Here is a 25,760-nt window from a genome sequence, read left to right on the forward strand (position 1 = left end):
GTGCATATAATGCTATAAATTTCCCTCTAAGCACTGCTTTCAGCAATTCACAAATTTTGATAAGTTGTGTTTTCATTTTCATTTAGTTCAAAATATTTTTAAATTTCTTTTGAGATTTCTTCCTTGATCCATGTATTACTTAGAAGTATGTTGTTTAATCTCCAAGTATTAGGGGATTTTCCAACTCTGTTATTAATTTCTGATTTGATTCCATTTTGGTCTGAGAGCAGACATAATATGATTTGTCTTTTAAATTTATCAAGATGTGTTTTTTGTTCCAGAACTTGGTGTGTCTTGGTGAATGTCACATGTGAGCTTGAGGAGAATGTGTATTCTGCTTATTTGGGGTGATGTAGTCTATAGATGTCAATTACACCCGGTTGATTGTTGGTGTTGTTGAGTTCAGCTATATCCTTACTGATTTTCTTCCTGCTGCCTCTGTTGATTTCTGATTAGAGGGGTGTTGAAGTCTCTAACTGTGATAGAGGAGTCACCTATTTGTCCTTGCAATGCAATCAGTTTTTGCCTTATGTAGTTTGATGCTCTTTTGTTAGGAGCATACACGTTAAGAATTGTTTTGTCTTCTTAGAGAATTGTCCCCTTTATCATCATATAATGCCCTTCTGTATCCCTGATAACTTTTCTTGCTTTGGAACCTGCTCCATCTGAAATTAGTATAGCTAGTCTTGCTTTCTTTTGATCAGTGTTACATGGTATATTTTTCTCCATCCATTTACTTTTTTTTAAAACATTTTTTATTGAGTTATAGTCACTTTACAATGTTGTGTCAAATTCCAGTGTAGAGCACAATTTTTCAATTACACTTGAAGATACATATATTCATTGTCACATTTTTTTTTTGCTGTGAGCTACTAGAAGATCTTGTATTTCCCTGTGCTATACAGTATAATCTTGTTTATCTATTCTACATATGCCTGTCAGTATCTGCAGATTTTGAACTCCCAGTCTATCCCTTCCCACCCTCCCCCACCTTGGCAACCACAAGTCACAAGTTTGTATTCTATGTCTATGAGTCTTTTTCTGTTTTGTATTTATTTTTATTTTATTTTTTTTTAGATTCCACATATGAGCAATCTCATATGGTATTTTTCTTTCTCTTTCTGGCTTACTTCACTTAGAATGACATTCTCCAGGGACATCCATGTTGCTGCAAATGATGTTATGTTGTTGTTTTTTTATGGCTGAATAGTATTCGATTATATAAATATACCATATCTTCTTTATCCAGTCATCTGTTGATGGACATCTAGGCTGTTTCCATGTCTTGGCTATTGTAAATAGTGCTGCTATGAACATTGGGGTGCAGGTGTCTTTTTGAAGTAGGGTTCCTTCTGGATATATGCCCAGGAGCGGGATTATTGGGTCATATGGTAGGTCTATTCCTAGTCTTTTGAGGAATCTCCATACTGTTTTCCACAGTGGCTGCACCAAACTGCACTCCTACACCAGCAGTGTAGGAGGGTTCCCTTTTCTCCACAGCCTCTCCAGCATTTGTCATTTGTGGACTTTTGAATGATGGCCACTCTGACTGGCATGAGGTTATAACTCATTGTAGTTTTGATTTGCATTTCTCTAGTAATTAGTGATATCCATCCACTAACTTTTAATCTTTAACTCCATTCTCTTTTAAGGAGCATTCTCATAAGTCCCAAGTAACATTTCCACTTACATCTCATTGCTAGAACATGACTACATGGCTACAGCAATGTCTTTTTAATAAAGCATTATTTTAAAAAACACTTACAATGTTCTTCTATATTAATAATAATTATAATTATTTTATGATATTAGTGACGTATTACTTACCATAAAATTTGCCCATTGTAAGGGTACAATTCAATGATTTTTAGTAAATTTACAGAGTTTTGCAACAATTACTACAATTTAGCTTTAGAAGTTTTTCATCACCCTGGAAAGATTCCCTCATGCCCATGTGTGGTCAATTCCTATTACCCGCTCCCTTTTTAATAACCTCCCTGGAAATACCATATAATATTAGCAGTATATTTCAAGGGCCAGGTATTAGTCACATGGTGATGTTAGTTTCAAAGGAGACTGGGAAACGTGTGTGTGTGTGTTTTAATCTGGGCACACTGTCATCTTAAACAAAACCTAGCTCCATCGCTAAAGAAAAAGGGGAGAGTGGATGATGGGTTGGTAACTAGCTTTCTCTATCACAGATAGATGGTGTTTTATACTCTCCATTTCAGAGATGAAGAAACCAAAGCTTAATGAGTTGAGAAATTTAACCAAGGAAACTTTTGATCATAAACCTTCCAGTCAAAATTTTCCTTCGGACCAGAAAAATAATACCTTTTTTACAATAGCACTTTAGCTTAAGGCCCACCTGTCTGAGGCATGGAATCCTATTAGTTCAATGCTGATTCATTAATAGTCTCTCTGATATCCACATTAGATTCTGAGAAATACAGAAAGCCAACTAGTCCAGTTCACCAATATTATTGCTATTCCCTCAGACTTGACTATCTTTCAACTACTTCTTAGTCTAGCAAACCCCTGGCTAACCTTTAAAACCCATCTTAGGCATCACCTCCAGGAAGTCTTCCCTGACTTGCCTACTTCAGGGTATCGTCCTGTGCTTTCCTGATCATATGCCACAGAACATAGCCTGCTAGTCATAGATTTGCTTGTCCATCTCCCTGGAAGCTTTATCCTTGAGGTTGGGAGTATTGCCCTAGACAATCTTTTCTTTCTAGGGTTTAGTCTAAGGTCTGGCACCCAACAGGTCCTCTGTCAGTACTTAGACGATGAATGAGGGAGTCGTCACAGTGTGTTCAGCACTCTGCTTCAGTTATTTATTATTGCCAGTGTTATTGATTGATTTGTAAACTTTTTCTTTCAATACCTATCAAGATTCCAGTGAAATCTTCGAAGAAATCACACTGAATTTTTGAGCCAATTTTTGTTGAGGTCTTTTTTGTTTCCCCCACAGGAAGGAAAAGAAGGAGAGAGAGGGAGAATGGAAACAGCAGTTGGACTGTACTTCCTTCTTACCATCAAGCCCTGATAAATTCTCTTCCCTGGAACTACAGAATGTCTGATACTTACGCTACCAGGTAGGGAAGAACAACAGGAGGAGAAAAAGAAAATTGTGGCCAAAGGCTGAGAAATAGAAATCTATTCCCAGGGTAGGGGAAAGATTCTACTATAGTTTTTCCTAAGCTGAGTGAAAAGCATGAGTGGGGAGTCTTTTGCTTAGGTCACCACATTTATTTGTGCATTTACTCTTTTACCCATTATTTTACTTAAAATATTATAGCTTACAACATTGAATTATAATAATGGCTATCATTTACTAACTGTTCACTCTGTGCCAACAGTAAGCTAAACATGATACAAACATGACCTCATTTTAACCTTCATAACAGTCATATGAGATAGAGATTTTCCAGTGCATTTTATACAGCAATAAGCCCAGATTTGGAGAGGTTTCAAAAGTTTCCTGCAGCAGATCCCTGGTAAATAACAGTAGATAAGGCACAGTACCTATTCTCAAGGGGCTCACAGTCTGGTCAATAGAAGGCAGATATATCAACAAATAAATCCCATAAGTTCCGGAGGTGCTATTAGATAAAGGGGACAAAGAACGCAACAGCCAGCCTAGGAGCCATGCAGACACACCTTATGGAAGTGGTGTCCCTTGACCTGAATCTAAAAAAGGTAAGAAGGTGTTTGCCAGGTAGAAGGCGGGGGACAAGGCAAGAGACTGGCATTCTCAGTAGATGGAGCAGCAGAGGCAAAGGCTCAGAAGCAGGAAGTAATGTGGCAAGAGGTCAAGAAAGTATGGGAGGGGCTCCAGGAGAGGTGAGCCTGGAGAAGGGATTTCCATGAAGTACTTTATTTTCTAAGTTCTGGGGAGCCATGAAAGATCTTACACAGGGAACTATGTGGCCATATTTGGATTTTAAAAGTCCTGGTGGCAGATAGTGGGCTTCATGAAGAGAGTATGTATGTATCTTGGGGGATTTGCAAAGTCTCCCACAAATATTTACCTCTCCATGGAACCCTGGCAACACCTCTTGATTAGTAATCCCCAAGCTTTCCTGATCTGGTATCTCTCTTAGTAAAGCATTTATGAGAACTTAGCCCCTAATAATATATTAATTATTCAGAAATAATATATATAGTTCTATGCTAATATAACATATACACTATACAGAAAATAGAAATTAAGAAGAATGAGATAAGAGTATATAAATAGAAGTTCCAACATCTCCCCATAATGGATCCATTGTGGATCCATCTTGTGGTCAGGGATGACTACTCTGGATGAACTCCAGTTAAAAATTAACCAGGTAAGGGAGTTACCTTTTAGTTTCCCCCACAGGAAAAGAAGAAGCAGTAGAAGGAGCTGTGACTCTAAATAGATCTGGGGTTTTGAATCTTTGCCCTGCCCTCTCTGTGACTTTCAGTTAAGTCACCTAAGTTCTCTAGGCCTGTTTCCTTGGCCATAAAAAATGTGGAGGATTGCTTTGTGTAAAATAGCTGACCCATATAAAAAGCTTATCATAGAACTTGTCAATAATTTAGAGGCAATATATTATTATTTTCATAAAGCTTCTTCCATTCCTTAATCCAGGAGGCCTTCAAGCATGCCTCCTTGAGAGCACTGGTCTAGCCCAGCTCAGAAAGACTCCCTGGTTTTCTGGGACCTGGACCAGCCAGGTTCTCACCCCTTAGGGCAATCCTTACCCTGTGCTTACCCATCGTGGGGCACTGAAATACTGATGTTCTAGAAAGTATGTGACTTCTTATTCATAGGGAAAAGCCTCCAAAGTTGAAGAGTTCCACATTCAGATGGGACACAGTCCCCCTCCATGCCTCTTTCAGAGATCACTAAGAACTGGTGACCCCAGACTTTGAGGAGCCTGAAGAAGGCCACAGCTTGTTCTTTCTGTTCCAAACACTGGAAAGGAAATTGAAGGGAAGCAGTCTTGGCCTTGTGCTAGGCATATTCCAACAGTTATCCCAGGCTCCTTGTGGGTCTCTTTCAAAAATCCATATCTCATCATTGCTACTCCTTTGCTTAAAACCTGAAGTTTCTTCTCAACCCCTAAGGATCCTAGGGATAAAATCCAAACTCTTAGACTAGAGGCCTTCATGAGGAGGCCCTGCTCACCTCATCTCTGTCTCCACCCACCACTTCCAACCACCTTTCAAGCCACACTGAGCCCTTGCAGCTGCATTAAGAGGCCAGGCTCTTCCAGCCTCCAGGCCTTGCTTGGCACAGCTTCTTCCTCTGCAGGAAATTCTCCCTCCCACCCCTGGCCTCCTTCCCCAGCCAGCTCCTGCTGCTTCTTCAGAGTCAGTACAAATAATATCTCCTCCAGGATGCTTTCCCTGACACACACACACACACACACACATATCAGGGTTAAATACTTCTCTTCAAAGCTCTCAGACCTCTTGTAACATGAAAACTTGCTGAGCCCAAAGAAGAGCAAGGAACTATGTTGGAACATTCTGGAACTGGGAGGTTTGGGACAGACCCATTTTTGAGAAAACAATCCAATAGTTGTTTCACATACTTACTGCTCTAGAATAGAGGACGAAGCCAACTTTAAGCGCAGATGGACTGAAGGGTAAAGGATCAGATGCTGACGTACTCGGGGCATTTTCCTTAGCTCAGAGCCTTGATTCTGCCATCTGTCGGGGACAGGACAACCAGAAGTCATAGTGCTCTTTGCAGAAACCCATAAAAATATTACCATTTAAAATTCTGGCACCCAAAGAAAGGACTATTGACTAGCATAAAATATGAATCTTTGGTATAGCTGCCAAGTTATCTTAAAATAACACAACACATAATATGTTAGGAAATCAGAACTCATTTTTTTTCTTAATTATAACTTTTAGTTATTCATTATCACCTTGAGCAGTGGCACACAACAGAGCTGTGTTTGCCAGGTCTTTGTTCTAAGCATGATCCGTGTATTATTTAATTCTCACAGCACTCTGTGAGATACGGGATGTTATCCTCATTTTACAACTGAGGCAACTGAGGCTCAGAGAGGTTTAGTGACTGTTGCCCTGGCTCTCACATTTGGTAAGGAGTGGAGCCAGCAGATTTGAAACCAGCTGTCAGACCCCAGGGCCTGGACTACTGCCTAACTATTCTTAAGAGAAGGCTTAAAAGGTAAGCTTAATATGAAGAAAGTCTTATCAATTCATATTTTCCTTTGATTAGAGAAACAACCACTGATACTGGAGTTTAGCAGCATGGTTTGCACCCCATTGGCTTGGGCTTTAGCTCTCCAGGTTAAGAGGGGCTTTAAATACTATTGTTTTCGCATCTGTTTCAGAATGGAAGAGGAGACCAATCAATTCAGTTCATTTTAACGAGTATTTACTGGTCTTTCCTCTTCCATGAACATACTTTAGCCAGTTTATCATCTGGCTAACTCCTGTCTGACCCTTAAAGCCCTGCTCAGAGGTCATCACCTCCAGGAAATCTCCCCAGACTACCCTGTGATTGCCTATTTTGTATTCCATTCTTTTCCAAACATAATCTACTAAATATGTCCTACTGTAGTCATACAGTTGTCTGTCTCCCTTTGTGTACAGTGAGTCTCCCAAGTTCAGGGACCTTTTCTCATTGAGCATTGAGTCTCCTGCACCTGCTCCTGTGGCTGGCACATAGTAGGAATTCAGCGAATTCTTGGTGAGGGAATTGAAAATTAGCTAATTTGTGTTTAACATTCTGCTTCAGTTAATTGCTTATAGAAAAAATAACTGATTACATTTTAGAACTTTGCCTCTATACTCATAAAGTTAGGAATAAATCCTCTTAAAAGGTCACATATAGATTTTTAAATTTTTGTTTTTATTTTAATTAAAGTAATACATATTCATCCTTTAAGAATCAACTAGAGAGGCAGCTCTGGATCAGACCACCTGAGTTTTAATCTCAGCTCCAAGACCTACTAGCTGTGTAACCTTGAGCAATTACTTAACTTCTGTATGTCTCCGTTTCTTTATTTGTAAAATGGGAATGATAATATGTATAGCAGAAGGTTGTTATGAGGATTAAACTGGTTAACATTTGTAAAGCACTTAGAACAGTGCCTGATGTAAAGTAATACATAAGTACATATTAAATTAACTGATTGGATTAACTGATGCAAAGCATAATATAGGCTTATTAAATTAACTAATTAATAGTTCTACAAAGCTTGTTACAAAAAATTGCACTCCTCCAGACCCCCTTTCACTTTCTTAACTGGTGTTTTGGTGTTTGTTTTTCTCCATATGTCTAAATTACCATGGTGCTCTGGTTCCTTGCTTTTTCAGTGTTAGGCATTGCTTATTGAATTCCCACTAGGAAAGGTAATGACTAGGTTCTCTCTCACATGCACACACTTCCCATTTCCCATCCTCCCCGTGTTCTGTTGTGAGTTTGGTTGGATCATTAATTAGCATTGGTGTGCAATCAACACCATTGCCCTGAGCTATAGAGTATACTCTGGTTATTTTTATTTTCTTGCAGAATGTTTTGCTACCCCTGGAACTAAGTCTCTTTTTTTAATATGCCTGTTTTCTTTTTTTTTTTTTTAATGTACTTATCATAGTTTATCTCTAAATTCTCCAAATTGGTTGTATAATCTCCTAGTACATTCAGACACTTTACATAGTCTTATCAATTTCACCTTCATTTCCCAGCCTTCTGACCTGCTTCACTCTAAGTGTTTGATTTCTAGACTGTTCATATAATCCTGGGGATTCTTTTCTTCATTCTCTTGATCGCACTGGTTTTTTAATCTGTTTCAGTTTATGTCTTTATGGTTCATCCACAGAGAGGTCACCAAGAAATCAAAACAAGTGCAGAAAAATGAAGTAGTCTTCCTTATCCTGTTACCTTCCAGCTGACCTGCATGAAGCCTTGTTCAAGAATCAGAAGAATTTTTTGGGTGAAACCTGAACATGTTGTTGGATTTGATCTAAAACTGGAACAACAAAACAAACAAGTGAAAAATAATACTGCAATACATTTAGTCATTCTCAGTCCATAGGACAAAGAATATTAAAGTCCACTCCTACCCTGGGCCAAAGTCAGGATTTAAATTGATGTTAAATCACTTCATTCATTCATGCATTTACTTACTAATTCTTTCATTCACTTGTTCATTAATAATAACACTGTGGACTATATAATATTATTATGTAACACAGTAATCATAGGAGACATCATTTATTGAGTATTTATTATTTTCTGAGTGCTCTAAGTCCTTTTTAGACATTGTGTCAGTTTAACCCTCCTGTCCTCTCCTCCCCGCAGGTGGGTGTTGTTACCTCCGTTTCTCCTCAGAGGACACTGGGGCTTGGAGAGGTTGAGAAAGCACTCACCAGTGTCTATCCTATACCATGCCTGCACGTACCAGGTCCTGTGGATACAGAAATGAACAAACATAGTCCCTAACCTTAGAGAACACACAGGCTGGAAGAGGGGATGATGTGTAAACCAGTAACTGCGTTAATGCTGTGTCAGAGATCAGTGTGGAATCCAAGAAAAACCAAGACGAGAGAGACTTCACTGAGGCTCAAAGGTAGAGGAGCTAGTGTGTGGAAGGACCTGCAGCTAGGCTGAGGGGTTTGGCCTTTATCATTCGGGCCTCAAAAGGCACAAGGGAGTAATCTGGTCTGTGTTAGAAACAGTCCACCTGGCAGAGCCAAGAGGAAAATCAAGCAGATGGCTGTTTGCCTGAACCAAGAAGTAGTTAAGTACCTTCTTGAGACCTGTGGTGTCTCCCACAGATACACATCTTCACTTGACCCTGAGTGTAATTCTAGGTAAAACATTACCCAAATAAAGGGAAGGAGGAAGGGTGAAGGGGAAGGAGCTCAAGCTTTGCCCTCAGAAAATTCAGGGCTTTGGGTCCCTGCCCTGCTTCGTAGTAGATGTGTGCCCTTAGGCCTAGTAGCTGTTGTGACTTGACTTTCCTGAACTTGTTTTCTTAAATGCGAAAGGGAATACCTGCCTAGGAGGGTAGTGTTGTTGTGATGGTTAAATGAGATAATTTATCCAAAGTTCCTGGCATAGCGTATTTCACTTGGTAATTGCTACCAGCTATTATTATTATTGTTGTTGTTATCATTGCTGTTAAAAGGTATACTCCTCTTCTGAAACCAGGACATGTTGAGTACCTGACATGCACAAGGCACCACGTGGCTCAGATAACCAGATAACTTTCTTGCTTTCCCTTTACTTCCCAAGCCACAATCAGCTCTTTATTTGCAGTTTCTCTAGGAGCCATGTGCTGTCCTATTTCTGGGCCTTTTGCCTGGTGCTGCTTCTGTACCTGAAAATCCCTTCTTCCTCTTCACCATTAACTCCCTACATTGCTCATTCCTGCTCCTCCTTAAGGACCTTGTGTAGTAATCCCCTCCTCCAGGAAGCCTTCCCTGATACACCATCTTCAAAGTTGGCACATGTGCACTTCCTGCATGTTCCCAAAGACTTTCATACACCCCCATTAGGGTAGTAGTTACCATAGTGGTTGTAATTGCCTGTTTTCCTATCTGTCTCTACCACTAGCCCCCACCCAGAAAGGTCTCCTGGTTTGCTGGGCCCAGGGCAAACTGCATTGCTGTCTTTCAGAATGATCCTTTGCACAGCTTGGGTCCAAGACCATTCCTGCATGGACTCCTTTTAGAAATTACTGAGGACTCATAACCATAGGCCTCTCAGGAAGTTCAAGTTGAAAAGATCTGTCTCTGCTCTTTGTAAATATTAGAAGGGAAAATTATGGTGAATAATTCTTTGCCTTTTATAAGGGGGCCAGGGAGGAGGGTAGAGCATCAAAGGGAACTAACATTTAAGAAGCATTTACTGTAATTTGGGATAAAGCAAATGAGTAATTGTGTGATACTCCAATTCTTTCATTCCTGTGTTGCTGAGAAACCAGTATTCTTAGCATGGAAGTAAGGAAATTCAGATGTTAAACTAGAAGAAATGAAGTTAAAATCCTAAAATCCTGATTTTGGATTTATTATGAATTGAGGATGTATTTTATCTTTATCAGGCAAATAGTTGCTTAAGGAATGGGGGTGGGAGTAGCCAAAGAGGGAAGGAAGGAGAAGATGAAAGAGATAAGAAAGAGACCCAAAGAAACTTTTGGGGATGATCATGGGATATGTTCACTATCTTCATTGTGGTGAAGGGTTCACAGGTTCACACACTAGACACACACTTTAAATATGTTCACTTTCTTGTATGTTATTTATACCTCAGTAAAGCTTTTAAAAAAAATATTTACTAACTTTGTCCATTGAAATGACCTAGAAATAAAGACTGACCCAATAGCAATGACCCGGACTGTGGTTTTGAAATACTATTTGCACTAAAAAGATAATTGAACATCTTGTACTGGACAGCAAGGAAGATACCAAAGATGAGAATCCTGTCAGAAAGACTGGGGAGCCAACGTAGAGAGGACCCCGTTAGCTGAAGATGGGACAATTTGAGCATCCATAATAATAATAATTGTCATGGATAATAGCATGTCAAACATGTTTTCACCCATACATTACTTTTTAAAAAATTTATTTAGTATTATTTTATTTATTATTTTTTAAATTAATCTTTTGGGGGGGAAGAGTTAATTAAGTTTATTCATCTATTTATTTAATGGAGGTCCTGGGGCTTGAACCCAGGACCTAGTGCATGCTAGGCATGCACTCTACCACTGAGCTATACCCTCCCCCCAGATCATTACTTTAACAAATTAATTGGTCACCATTGAAGTGTACTAGGGAACCAATTCATTATTTTCAAAACTAGCAAATAAAGCGGGGGGGGGGGAATCAACATTTATCATACATATGAACTGTATCAGCAAGTAAACAATAGATGAGGGAAGTTTCTCTTTTAGAAATGTTCCACCTACTTGAAATGTTACCATTTTGCAAACCCTAATGAATTAATAGATGTAGGTTGCTACTCACATCCCCAAATGATAAAAAGCCATTAAATATCTTGTGGTAGTAGACTACAACACCACCTATGAAATAGTCTTTACCAGATAACCAAATCTGGGTCTGATCTGGACTCTAGCTCCAACTATCATAATAGGAAATACAAAGGGTAGAGGAGCATGTTAAGTGACAGCAAGAGGATGAAATCAGCAAAATCTAGGTATGGAAAACTCCAGAGCAAATGACTCCATTTTTTAAAAAACAGATTGCAAGGGAAAAAGGGAAATCTGTAGATTAAGAGAGATCTAAAAAGCATCAATAAATTACAACATGCAGACATTTTTTGGATCCTAGTTGATACAAACTTAAAAAATATATGGCATTTATGAGACAATTGGATAGCTGAATGCTGCCTGGATATTCAGTTTTAAAAATTATAATTTTGGGGGTGTGACCATGGTATTATAGTTATGTTTTTTAAGAGTCCTTATCTTTTGGAGATACAACCTGACACATTTACAGATGAAATTATATGACACGTAGAATTTGCTTCAAAATAATATGAAAGGGAAGAAGTTGATGGAGGTACAGGACTGTCTATGTGTTGAAGATTGAAGTTGAGTGATAGAATATTATACCCTTTTTCTTAAAAACTTTAAAGACACTACTAGGGACTAGATACTTTTAAGCATATTTTTACACATTATTTTGTCTTCTCCTAAAGCCCTATGAGTGGCCTACAGTTTTTCCCATTTTCAAATAGAGGATTTTCATGGTTGAAGCCACCAATACCCCTGACTTGGACTTTTACAGTGTTCTCCTAGGTATTCTCCTTGCGCTCCTGCCTGCCCCCTCCAATCCATTTTCCACACAGCAGCCCAAATACTTGAAGTGTATTAACCTATTTAATTCTCACTACAACTTGGTACTAATATTATTCTTCATTTTCAGATGAGAAAACTGAGGCATAAAGATGTTTAAATAATTTTTCCCCAAAACCACACAGCTAGTAAATGGCTGAACTGTACTACAAGTCTGGCCACACTCCTATGTGTGCTTATACCATGCTTCTAAAATGGAAAATAAAACCACTTATAAACATACAAAGTCTGCCACATACTGGTTTAGCATATTGGCTGGGAGCCTGGATACTGAAGCCAGACTGTGAACATTGGGCAAGTTACTTAACCTTGTGATACCTCAGTTCCATCATCTGTAAATAGAGATAATAATATTTCCTACCTTATGGTATCTTTGTGTGGAGTGGATGCATTAATCTATGGAAAGCAGTTAAGTGCTGTGTTAGCTATCATCAAATGTTATCTTTGGCTTCTAAGAGTTCCTTTCTCCCTAGGACCTTTCACTCCAGCCGAACCACTTGCAGCTCCCTAAATAAGCCTCTGTGTTCCCTCTGCCTTTCCCACCCTGTCCAGCTGGCAAATCCTCACTTATCCTTCCAGCCCCAAATTAAGGGTCACCACCTCTGTGAGGATTCTCCAGGGAGAGGTCTACTTGGCTACCAATTGCATGTATAATCCCTCTTATCTCATCCTATGTGTAATTATCTATTTTTGTATCTGTCTTCTTAAGAGCATAGACCTATCTTTATCTCCATATCCAGCAGAGAGCTGGGAACAAGCAGTGTTTAATGAATGTTGGTTAACTAAACAGTCATGGCCATGCCTCTCTGGGCAGCTATGTGCCAAAGTTGGAATTTTTTTTCAAAGTAAATCTAAGTAAATAAGAAAGACTCAAATGACTGATATGTATGTACGTGTATGTATACATGCTACTGTAATTGCCTATATATTTATCTATAGCCCCCACTAGGGTTTGTATCTTGTTTGTTGTTGAATCCCTGGCACCCAACACCTAGCACAGTGTCTGACAAATAATAGGGATTTAATAACATTTTCTTGAGTGAATTAAATGTGTTTAAGGGGAGATGTACCCAGTGAAATTCTCTCTTTCTGATGATCCTTCATTCCTTACTTCTCTACTAAAGCATTTCTCAAATTTGAGCTCTTGAAACCAAGAATATACAACCACTAGCACCAGTTTGAGGAAACTCAGCTATGCACAGTAGAAGCATATGCTTCTATTTGATTATAAGGTGGTTGTCCACAGAGGGGCAGTAAAGTGTAGTGGTTTAAAATTCAGGTTGCCTGTAATCCCACTGCTTTCTTTTTTTTTTTTTTTTAATTTCTTAGTGTCATTAAAATCACACAAATTTAAAAAATTTTGTAAAGAACTTGTGGACTCACTGAAGGCTTTGAGAAATTGGGACAGCTGATTGGCACAATTACTAATTGGTTACTAACTGACACAAAAGCTCTGGCTTGCCATGCTTTATATCTTGGATAGGAAAGTAGCATTTTGCCATGCAAGATTTTTCTCTAATACAGTCATTCTTACAAGTCTTTTATGGCTTCTGAATTTTGCGTAACACTTAAAAAGATTTTTCTTATTCTGAGATAATAAAAAAATTGTCTCATGTTTTCTTCTAGCACTTTTATTATTGTTCAGATTTAATTTCTTCATCCATCTGGAATTTATTTTGGTATAAGGTGTGAAGTATGGTTCCAATTTTATTTTTCTTCCAGATGACTACCTAAGTTTGTTCCAACACCATTCACTGAACTCATTTCCCCACTGATTTGAAAAACCACCTTTATCATATTCAGAATTGTGTAAGATATTAAAGATTAGTCTTCTTTTTTGTCCTGATTTGAGTGGAAAGATCTTCAAGTGTACTTTTTAACTACCCTAGGGTTTTAGGGGTTTTTTTTAATTTTAAAGTTGTATATAACCATCAATATGATATCCAAACAATATTTTTATCCTCACTTCATGAATTTGTCATTACCAAGCTCATTTCAGTTTCTTTCTTTAAGTGTACTGCACACAACCTTCAAATATTATGAACATTTCTCTCTCCCAGCTGTCACTACACCAAACTACATATGTTATATTTCCCTAAATCATGTTGCTGTGCTCTTTGCAGCTCTTCTGTACAGTTGATGTCTCCATCTAACAAGTTGCTCAGAAGTTACTATAATTATTTTAGGTGAGGCCTCAAAGTGAAAGCCTATCATCATTATCCTATTCATCTCAAAAATGGGCATTGATTTCCATTTAACATAGGCTATGTTTCCGGAAAATAACAGATTTTGAAGCGCTATGGCAGTTATTTGTTGGCTCTTTAAACAATCCACGGGGGGAGGGGGGTGGACAGGAATGTCCTACAAAATGCCAACTGCTATTGTGGGAATTTTTGCTATTTATTCCAGCAAAAAATGATTTAAACGCTAAAGAAAAAGGGTCACCCTGTACTAGGTCTTGAACCCAAAGAACAATTTGCACAGATATTCATCCAAGATACATCACAGCCTCCACCTCAACAGATGCTCTTTCAAATGTTTCATGACTCTCCTCAACAGTCAGTCTCCATTTAAGGGGAAGAGGATGATGCTGCCAGAGATGGCTCTGCTGGCATGAAGGGTGGCCTAAAATTTCTATTTAAAAGCTGGACCAAAATATGTTTGGCTTCTGTTGTCTATTTAAATTTTCAAGTTAAGACGAAGAAAAATTACTCTCCATCCTGAATGGGCCTTGGGTGCCTCACTCATAGACTAGAGAGTGGCAAATGGTTAAGAGAGTCAAGAGAAGGGAGAGAAATTAGGTACAATGACTGAGGTATTAGGTACAGAATGTGAAGCCAGATATAAAAAACTAGGAGTTATAAGAAAACCTTTGAGCAGGGGGAAAGATCCCCATATTCGACCTCCTAACCGGAGGATCCTGATTAAGATAAGCATTCTGTTTGTCACCTGTCACCACGTCACTCACCTCTACTCAGCACCCCTCCCCCGCCTTAGGCTCTTCCACCTCCTGACCCCTTTCCTGCGGACTCTCCTCATCTCAGAACACATTCCACCTAAGGGCCTTCTATCTCTCACCAGCCTATCTTCCCCTCAGCGCCCACCTCAGTACCCCCTAATTTCAATGCGTCGCCTCGGTGCCCCTACCTCAGAGTCCTCTCCCTGACCTCAGCATCTCTCTCCGCTCTAGAGACGCCCCAGTCTCCATCAGACTCCCTCTCCTCAGCATACTCCCTCCACCTCAGCGCAATCCTTCAACCCGCAGGCCACCCTCAGAGGCTCCTTTCGCTGCTCCTGGGAGCGTCTCCTCCCTTTGGCCCTCCCGCCGCCCCGCCCCTCGTTCTCTGCCCCGCCCCCGCCCGCCGCACCGCCCACGGTGAGCCCGCCCACTTAGTCCTTGCCCCACCCACACCCCACGAGCTCCGGGAAGTCTTTTGGCGCCAAACCTCTCCGTCAGCGACGCGTGGGCCGGCGGTCTCCGTGTTCTGGTTCCGAGTCAGAATCCCTGAAGACTGGAAGAGCCGGTCGGGAGGCGGAAGGGATTCACTTGGAAAACCTTGGATAGATTGTGGGTACGAGTGGGGTTTGTGGCAAAAAGGAAAGGCAGGTGAAAATCTGAGGGGAAGGTCGAGGGTTCCTTGGTAATGCCTGATGGTCGTTTGTGCGTCCTGCCCCCGCCCCTCCCCCGCCCCCAGAAGGCATCTCAGTGATCTCTAGGGAGTTCCAGTATCCTTATTTTTAAACCAAGTCAGACTTAAGTCTCGAAGAAGCCTTCTCGGCCTCCTTATGAGGGAGTCAGGTGTAAGGAAAACAACCGGTGGCTGTGAGACCAGGCCTCCTGTTGCGGGTCGCCTTAGGCCACGGTGCCTGGGAGCCCTACTTTAGATCCAACTGTTCACTGTTAATTGCTACTTGAAAAAGATGGAGAACAATCTTTTCCTTTATCTAGGAGAAAAGAAAGGACAGTCAATGTGCAATTTGGGGTAATCAAATATATGATTAGCTATCAGACCGAGGGACCATCTTCCAGAAGATTCCATTTACACGGTCTCCTTGTTTGCCTCGAATACTCGGCTGTTCAGCGGTACTAGGTGATAGCGACCATATCTCTACTTTAGTACTTTGTTCCCCTTCTGCTGGGCCCCAACCCCTGACTTTGGTATTCAGTGAGGAGATGGAATAGACCAAGGAAACTGATTACTTGGACTACATTTTTCCGGTGGACACCGTTATGCCATGGAGATTCCTGAGATCTTAGAACAATTACTACAGTGTTAAAGATTCTGCTGATTGGCCCTAATATTTTATCATATTATAATATTGGGTAGCCACCATAATTTTAAATATTAAAAAAAAAATCATGAAACTAGTAAGTAATATAAAGTAAAATACATCTAATGTTTTATGAAACAAAAATATATATCTTACAAGAAAGCCCATTCATAATTTACAAGCAGGGAAATATTCCTCATACGTGAGAAAAATAGTATCTATTCATTGAAGATATGTTACGTTCTAGGTGCTAGTGAAGAACAGGAAGACTGATTTAGATTCTTGGAGTGCTGTTAACATAAACATGAAAGTTTAAATAACAGTATAGAATTCTAATATTCTAAATTTTAATATTCTACTTTTAAATAACATTTCAAGACAGCAAAAAAGATATCAGTCATGATTAATTGTGCTATAGGAAATCAAAAAATGATACAAAGTGGCCAAGTTTTGAGGGAAAGAAAAGAAACTAAGTCCCCCCACTGCCACATACCCACACTGACAAAAGAATGCCACATGCCTCCCAGAAAGAAAGTAGGCCAGCCCAGTCATTCCAAACTAAATGTTTTTCTAGTTGTCCTTCTGGTCCTTGGTAACTGAAATGAAATCAAGAAGGCCTATAAGCAAAGGATTTTGTATTGTATGATCTATGACTACTTTTTAATATTTCTTATTTTCCAGAATTGATTATTTTTCTGCTGCTCACCTTTCAATATGAAGGAGGATCAAGTTGTAATGGAAGAACCAGGATTCCAAGATGAAGAAGTATGACTAGAATGTTGAAAGATAGGCAGACATTCAGTCATTCTACAAAAATGAAGTTCCTTCTTTGTTAACTACTATGTTTAGAAACAGATTAGAAATAAAACATAGCTCTGGACAGAGGCAATATTACAAATATGTAACAACTTGTTTGGCAAAGGGTGCTAAGATTAGCTACTTAGCAGCTGGCATAAAAGTATTTTAATAATTTAACAACTGGAATGGCCATACTGGTATCTATGCATCCTGGCACTGAATAGCAGAGAAAGGATTTCAAGGTCTGGTGGGGAAGTATATTGAGAATTCATATTTTAAAATAGATTAAATGTTGGTCCACTCTTTTGGGATAAGGTCTTAAAAATTTGGAGAGGCCATGACAAAAGTAAGGCCAGCCCTTTCAATGTTGGCACTTCTAAGTATGGAAAAATGTGTTTGAAAAAGAATTATTGATCCTACCTCAGTCTGTCTAGAGAAGTGGAATTTGAGGCATTTTGGAGTGACTCATAATACTGAATTAACTCGTTAAAATATGTGAAACAGTTGGATATGAAGAATCAACACTCCATTTTTTTTTTTGTTCCATCTCCTTTAGGAATCTTTGTTTCAAGACATTGACCTGTTACAAAAACATGGGATTGTAAGTATTTTTTCCAATGCTGTGTGAAATTGTCCAATTCAGAGTTTTTCAGCCTTGACTCTAATGGCATTTGGGACTGGGCAATTCTTTGTCGGGGGCTGTCCTGTGCATTGTAGGGTGTTTAGCAACATCCCTGGCTCCTAACCACTCACTATATGCCAGTAACACCTCTCTACTTGTGACAACCAAAATTTTCTCCAGATATTGTCAAGTGTCCCCTGGGGGCAGAATTGCCCCCAGTTGAAAACCATTGGTCCAGCTGGAGGCATTCAGAGCTACCTACTGTTTTCATCAATAGAAAATCCATCTTATGTCATGTGATTAGAGTAAATGATGTTGACAGAAATCTACACTTTAACAAACTAGATGAATTTCAATAACAATCATCTGATAGTAAAACTTCTCTGATGTTACCTTTTGAAACCTTTACATTTAATCTCTTTCAGTTGGATTTAGAAAATTGGAGCAAGAGAAAATCCTAGTCCTTTGGTGATGTAGTTATTTGCATTTTCCAAGGATAAAGAAAAAAAATCTTTAAAAAATTTAAGAGAACATATTGGTAATGAAGTTCTATAGAAGGAAGAAGCTGAACTTGAGGGGGTGAATGTGTGATAAATTTGTTAGCTTTTCTACCAGCAGACTTTTCTTTTGAATTTCTTGTTACATTGCCATGGTCTCACTAACATTCTTGGGAAATCAGGGCACAGCCAGAACATTTGGCAGCATGCTGGGTATGTTCTACTCAGATATTTCCAGAACATTTGGCTACATGGTGGGTGGGTTCCACCTGGCTGCTTGTATAAAATTGGCATCATGATGGAAGTAGATGGACACAAAAGCACATGACATAGTATGGGAGCCTTTCAGGCTGGCATTTTCTCAATCTGCTGCACTCATTCTTTTACTTACAGAATGTGGCTGACATTAAGAAACTGAAGTCAGTAGGCATCTGTACCATCAAAGGGATACAGATGACAACAAGAAGAGCCCTATGCAATGTCAAAGGGCTCTCAGAAGCAAAAGTGGACAAGATTAAAGAGGCAGCTAACAAACTTATTGTAAGCAAAATCCATTCTTTTTTTTTTTAGCTTAGAAGGGCCCTGTGAATCTCTGTAGCCTTTCTCATTATGTACACTAGAAACTATTGTGAGAACTCTGAGTTTCTGTAGATTACAATGTATTATATGCCCCATGTTAACGCTTTATCACTTCAGTTTCAAAGAAGTTAATTTCTAAAAGAATGAGACCGGGGTTAAGAGACCTGGAACACTATGAAGGTGATTATTTTTATCAAAACTTTTCTTTCTGTCTCCATTTATATTATTTTTTTCCCTTTCTGTTTCTCTGCCTTTCCTTCTCCTTTTAATATTTTTTAACTTCCTCCTTCTTATTTTGTCTTGCCTCCTCAAACATTATATCTATGGCTGTTATGACGCGCTTGGCACCAAAGAAGTTGCTCTCTCCTGGTGTAGGCATTTGAAAGGAGAGCATTGCATTAGAAAAAGACCAGCAGTGTTTGGGTCTACATGTGAGCAGTTAAGATAGATGTGAAGAAGAGTGTTCACTGAAGCACCTGACCTTAAAGCTAAGTGAAACCCATAGCTTGTAGCTGAGCCCACAGACTATGAGAGGCCTATGCAGCTGACAGGCTCCAAGCAAAAATACGTGCCTTTGACCCAAGCTTTTGAGTAGAGCTTTTGGGGGCCACTAGAGATACCAGCTCTGGAAATGAATGTGCAGAAAGTAGTCACCAAGTCTCCCTTTTTATAGAAGAGCAGGCCTCCCCAGTTCTACATGTGTATGTGGTGGTCTCACTCCCATTGAGTCCCAGATGCTCTCTTCACTGACAGCCATCTGGTTTCCTTCCCCAGAGGCAGTCAAAGCATGAGAGTGATGCACATTGCAGTGTGGTCCTGAACTTGGAGAGGACCCAACTGAACTGCTCTGAACACCCAGCTCAGTTGCTCTACCTTCTACAGGTGGTATACCCACAAGTCAAATCCAAAACTACCAGAGTGTCTAAGGAAGCCCTCGCGCAGTACCCAGGGTTTGGGAAACTGCTAACTTCATAGCTCCTAGGCATTAGTCTTCTTTTCTTTGGAAAGTAATACCAAAGAAAAGAACTTCTCTCCTCATGCACCCACTCCTGCATAAGAGTAAGAGAATAAGAGTCTTATTCTTTCTTAACTAGAGCTGTTTGTAAAGAAAGAGATTGAGACATAGGGATAGAGAAAGAGAGACAGAGAGAGAAAGTGAGAGAGAGACAGGACGTTGATTTCATAGTACAGTGGTATATATTAGAATCACCTGGAGGGGTTAATAAAGAACACAGAGGCCCAGGCTCATTGAAGTAGAATTGGGCATGGGCTTTTCCCTCCTCAGATTATCTAAAGTTTGAGAACCAGTCTCATACTTTAAAACAACAAAGAGGGAAATACATTAGATGACATCAGGGCCTATTTTCACTAGTTATAACACTGCATCAACTGTAGCTCATTAATTCATCAAATATGTAGTGTATCTAATGTGAAAATATCATCTCATGAATAATGAAAACTAGAATTTCTGTGCTCCTTGCAACCTCTAGAGCTGAGGGAAAATGATGCTCTTGAATGAAATCAACTGAATTACTTAGTAATGTACCATTCTGCTTTATGCCACAAATATATCTCATTTAATCTTTACAGCTACCCTGTGAGAGAGACACTATTATTATCCCCATTTGACCCAAAGACGAAGCTGAAGTACAGCAAGATTAAGTAGTTTACCCAACATCACACAGCAACTAAGTATTAGAGACATATTTTGAACGCTGGTAGGGTGGCTCCAGACTATGTTCTTAACCATGATCTTGTGCAGCCTTCAAACACAGATTAACTGTGGCTTATATCAAATGATGACCCTGATAATCAAGCATATAGTTTTTGGCAGCATTTGAAATTAAAATCATCATTTTATACCCTTTTTGAACCTTTCCTTTTGTCTTTCTGTAGGAACCAGGATTCTTGACTGCATTTGAGTATAGTGAGAAGAGGAAGATGGTTTTCCATATCACCACTGGGAGCCAGGAATTTGAGTGTGTATCTCATATTTCTTATAACCACTAAGCACAGTCTTTGGAATACTATATTTCTTTTCCTCTATCTGGTTGTTATTTTGACCGTAAATAGTAGAAATGGCTGCTTCTTTTGAAGAAGTTTTTTTTTTTCCTCAAAAGTCAACCAAAGCAAATAAATTCCAGACTGCTTGTAAAAGTGGAATTAAATTTCTTACAAGAAATTCAGACCCAAAATATAAGCAGTACTAGGCAGTACTAGATTCTGTTTTTTTTGATTTGCGTATCTTCAGTCATTTATATGCATAGCTATATAAATACATGGATATAGAAATATGTACATTTTATATTCCCAAAATGAGATCATGCAGTAAAATTCATGATATTTTTAAAAGCCTTTTTTTATTCATCTTTTTTTGGGAGGGGAAGTAATGAGTTTTACTTATTTATTTATTTTTTGGAGGAGGTACCGGGGATTGAACCCAGGGCCTTATGCATGCTAAGTATGTGCTCTACAACTTGAGCTATACCTTCCCCCCTAGATTTATGATATTTTCATTAAACAATATATAATGGCCCATATCATACAGTTAAAACTTTACTTTTTTTAGCTACAGCATAATGTTTTAGTTATACATGTATGTACAGTATATTCCTTTTCATATTCTTTTTCATTACAGGCTATTACAAGGTACTGAATATAGTTCCTTGTGCTATACAGTAGGACCTTGTTGTTTATCTTTTTATATGTAGTAGTTAGTATCTGCAAATCTTGAACTCCCAATTTATCCCTTTTTACCCACTTCCCTCTTGGTAATCATGAGTTTGTTTTCTATGTCTGTGAGTCTTTTTCTATTTTGTAAATAAGTTCATTTGTGTCATTTTTTTTCAGATTCCACATATAAGTGATATCATATGGTACTTTTCTTTCTCTTTCTGGCTTACTTCACTTAGAATGACAATCTCCAGTTCCATCCATGTTGCTGCAAATGGCATTATTTTATTATTTTCTATGGCTGAGTAATATTCCATTGCATATATATATATATATATATATATATATATATATATACACACACACACACACATACACCACACCTTTATCCACTCATCTGTTAATTGACATTTAAGTTGCTTCGATGTCTTGGCTATTGCAAATAGTGCTGCTATGAACATTGGAGTGCATGTATCTTTTAAATTAGAGTTTCCTTCAGATATATGCCTAGGAGTGGGATTGCTGGGTCATATGGTAAGTCTATTTTCAATTTTTTAAGGAATCTCCATATTGTTTTCCATAATAGCTGCACCAAACTATATTCCTACCAACAGTGTAGGAGAGTTCCCTTTTTTCCACATCCTCTCCAGCATTTATTGTTTGTGGACTTTTTAATGATGGACATTCTGACTGGTGTGAGATGATACCTTATTGTAGTTTTGATATGCATTTCTCTGATAACTAGCGATATTGAGCATTTTTTCATGTGCTTGTTGACCATTTGTATGTCTTCACTGAAGAAATGTTTGTTTAGGTCTTCTGCCCATTTTTGGATTGGATTGTTTTTTGTTATTGAGTTGTATGAGCTGTTTGTATACTCTGGAAATTAAGCCCTTGTCAGTCGCATCATTTGCAAGTATTTTCTCCCATTCCATAGGTTGTCTTTTCGTTGTATTTATGGTTTCCTTTGCTATGCAGAAGCATATAAGTTTAATTAGATCCCATTTGTTTATTTTTGCTTTTATTTCTGTTGCCTCAGTAGACTGCCCTATTGAGAATATTGCTATGATTTATATCAGAGAATGTTTTGCCTATGTTTTCTTCTAGGAGGCTTATGGTGTCTTGTCTTATGTTTAAGTCTTTAAGCCATTTTGAGTTTATTTTTGTGTATGGTGTGAGGGAGTCTTCCAATTTCATTGATTTACATGTGAATGTCCAGCTTTCCCAAACCCACTTGTCAAAGAGACTGTCTTTTCTCCGTTGTATATTCTTGCCTCTGTTGAAGATTAATTGACCGCAGGTGTGTGGGTTTATTTCTGGGCTCTCTATTCTGACCCATTGATCCATATGTCTGTAAAACCAAACTTCTGGTCTTTGGTCCAGATCTGCTCCTCCTAATTTCTCATCTCAGATCTTTTTCCTGATCCTCAGATCTGAAACCTTAGTGTCATCCTTGGCACCTTTTTCCCCACTCTCACACCCTAACTCGAATCCATTAAGAAATCCTGTCTACTCTACCTTCAAATATGTTTAGTCAGAATAAACCACCCAGTTTCTTCAACAAATAAATTTCAAGGGATAAAGAGATGGAATCAGGGAGAAGACCTAGAGATTAAAAGAGATTTAAAAGATTTATCACTTAATCCTAATATGGGGATCTTATTTGGATCCTGATTCAAACACACTACAAAAAATAAGACACATGAGACAGAAAATTGAATGCTTACTAGATAGTTGATGTTAAGGAATTACTAATTTTTATCAATAGGCACATGAAAAAATGCTCAATATCACTAATTATCAGAGAAATGCAAATCAAAACTACAATGAGTTATCACCTCATGCCAGTCAGAATGGCCATCATTCAAAAATCCACAAATGACAAATGCTGGAGAGGCTGTGGAGAAAAGGGAACCCTCCTACATTGCTGGTGGGAATGTAGTTTGGTGCAGCCACTGTGGAAAACAGTATGGAGATTCCTCAAAAGACTAGGAATAGACCTACCATACGAGCCAGGAATCCTGCTCCTCGGCATATATCCAAAAGGAACCCTACTCCAAAATGACACCTGCACCCCAATGTTCATAGCAGCAGTATTTACAATAACCAAGACATGGAAACAGCCCAGATGTCCTTCAACAGATGACCGGATAAAGAAGATGTGGTATATTTATACAATGGAATACTATTCAGCCATAAAAACCAACAACGCCATTTGCAGCAACATGGATGCTCCTGGAGAATGTCATTCTACGTGAAGTAAGCCAGAAAGAGAGAAAAATACCACATGAGATTGCACATATGTGGAATCTAAAAAAAACTAAAACAAACAAACAAACAAAACATAAATACAAAACAGAAACAGACTTATAGACATAGAATACAAACTTGTGGTTGCCAAGGGGGTGGGGGGTGGGAAGGGATAGACTGGGATTTCAAAATGTAGAATAGATAAACAAGATTATACTGTATAGCACAGGGAAATATATACAAGATCTTAATGGTAGCTCACAGAGGAAAAAATGTGACAATGAATATACATATGTCCATGTTTAATTGAAAAATTGTGCTCTGCACTGGAATTTGACACAACATTGTAAAATTATTATAAATTAATAAAAAATGTTAAAAAATCAATAAAAAGTCAAATTTTTAAAAAAGAAATTACTAATTTTTAAGATGTGATAATGGTAATGTGCATATATTAAAAATAAGAGTCTTTATTTTGTAGAGATACCTATTGAAATATTTAGGATGAAGTAAATGTTGCGTAGTACTGCTTAAAGTAATATGAAAAGGGAGGGAAGTGGTTGAAGGTTATATGAAAAGAGCTGACCGTAGTTGATAATTGTTGAAGCTGAGTGGTAGGTACATAATGGTTTATTATTATACTGTTTTTGTCTACGTTTGTTTATGTTTGAAATTTTCCATAATAAGAGTTTATATTTTTTTCTATTTCTTATTCTATATACAAATATATATGTGTGTGTGTGTGTATACACACACACATACAGAGAAAGAGAGGAAATGTGAATTCAATTATTTTTCTCTACCTTCTCCACTGTTACCTTACTGGTCTAAACCACCCATTAATATCCCTTCTGGGTTATTATAATAACTTCTAACTAACCTCTCTCCTTCAGACAATGTCCCTACCATTTATTCTTCACATAGGAGCCAAAATAATCCTTTTAAAACATAGGTCAGATCATAACACTCCTCTGCCCAAAAAACCCTAATGACTCTGCATCTCACTCAGAGCAAAAGCCATAGTCCTCTCCAATCTCACATCCACGCTCATTTTATTCTTTTATTCTTCTTCTGGTTTACTATGTACCAACCACAGTAACTTCTTTGCTATTCTTAGGACATGCCAGATACACTCCTGCCTCAGGGCCTTTGAACTTAGCATTCCCTCTGCCAGAACACTCTTTTCTCATTATGTACATGGCTTGCTGTCAAATTTTTCATGTCTTTGCTAAAATGTCTACTTCTCAGTAAGGCCTTCTCTGATCACTTTATTTGAAAAATCCCCACTTACATCCTCTGCACATCTCGTCCCCTTTCCGGATCTAATTTGTATCCATACCATTTAATAACATCTGACATACCACATATTTTACTTACTTATGTTTATTGTCTGTTCTGTCATAGAATGTAAGCTCCACAAGTAGTGGATTTCTGTCTCTTTTGTTCACTGTTTTACTCTAAGTGCATGGAGCAATCTCTAGCATAAACTAAGTGCTCAGTAAATATTTATTGAATGACTAATTGAATGAATAAACAAATAGTGAATAAAATAAGTTGGGGAAGTGTGCTATACTATATATTTCTCTTGGAGATTCATACATTTAATAGGCACACTAATCTATTAATGGGTCTGATTTCCTGCAGTGAAATAAAACACCTCTCTAACCTACTATTGCCTAAATTTTTAAAATCACAGAACTTTTTTTCAAGTAACAGCTGAGGAAGAGTCTTTGGGAAATTCTACTCCAAGGCAAATTGATCAAAATCAGGTTGATCGAAACAACTTGATTCAAATGACAACTTGATATTCTCCAGTTACTCCACCACATCATGTTTTAAGAACTATTGAACTTAGAGAAATTATTACTATCATAGTGAATTTTCTGGTGTCCCTGATGTTGGGTTTTGGGTACATAAAAGATTACTCAGGTTTTTAAAAATTAATATTTGATTTATTTAAATGTTATATTTTTCTTAAGCTGCAAGTCCATTTATAAATTTGACAAATTTTAAGGGAGCTTTTCTAATATGGTTAACTAAATTCCCTTAAACATTTTAAATTATATTTATAAACTTACTATATTTCCTTTAAGAGCTTTACTTATATAATTATTAAAATCTTCCCAATTACCTAAATGTCTTATAAATCTAATAAATTAAACTTATAAGAATAGTTAGTCTTAGGCACTCTTAAATGTTCAAATACTGTGTATAAACTTAGTTATCAACTTAGAA

The 25,760-nt window shown here is 38.2% G+C and overlaps 2 protein-coding genes across 2 annotated transcripts in view; both read left to right on the forward strand.

Annotated features, from left to right (window-relative positions):
* FAM227A (family with sequence similarity 227 member A) overlaps positions 1-8,873 on the forward strand; it is a 51,653-nt gene extending 42,780 nt beyond the window's left edge. The window contains exons 17-18 of the mRNA XM_010983626.3: positions 2,975-3,098; positions 7,836-8,873. Coding sequence (XP_010981928.3) covers positions 2,975-3,083 — 109 coding nt within the window. The 3' untranslated portion in view covers positions 3,084-3,098; positions 7,836-8,873. The remainder of the gene's footprint in view (positions 1-2,974; positions 3,099-7,835) is intronic.
* A 6,415-nt stretch (positions 8,874-15,288) lies between these two features.
* DMC1 (DNA meiotic recombinase 1) overlaps positions 15,289-25,760 on the forward strand; it is a 30,926-nt gene continuing 20,454 nt past the window's right edge. The window contains exons 1-5 of the mRNA XM_010983575.3: positions 15,289-15,406; positions 16,788-16,871; positions 17,461-17,505; positions 18,417-18,563; positions 20,499-20,581. Of these exons, the coding sequence (XP_010981877.1) occupies positions 16,821-16,871; positions 17,461-17,505; positions 18,417-18,563; positions 20,499-20,581 (326 nt within the window). The 5' untranslated portion in view covers positions 15,289-15,406; positions 16,788-16,820. The remainder of the gene's footprint in view (positions 15,407-16,787; positions 16,872-17,460; positions 17,506-18,416; positions 18,564-20,498; positions 20,582-25,760) is intronic.

Source organism: Camelus dromedarius, chromosome 11 (genome assembly GCF_036321535.1).
Source record: "Camelus dromedarius isolate mCamDro1 chromosome 11, mCamDro1.pat, whole genome shotgun sequence".
NCBI lineage: Eukaryota > Metazoa > Chordata > Mammalia > Artiodactyla > Camelidae > Camelus > Camelus dromedarius.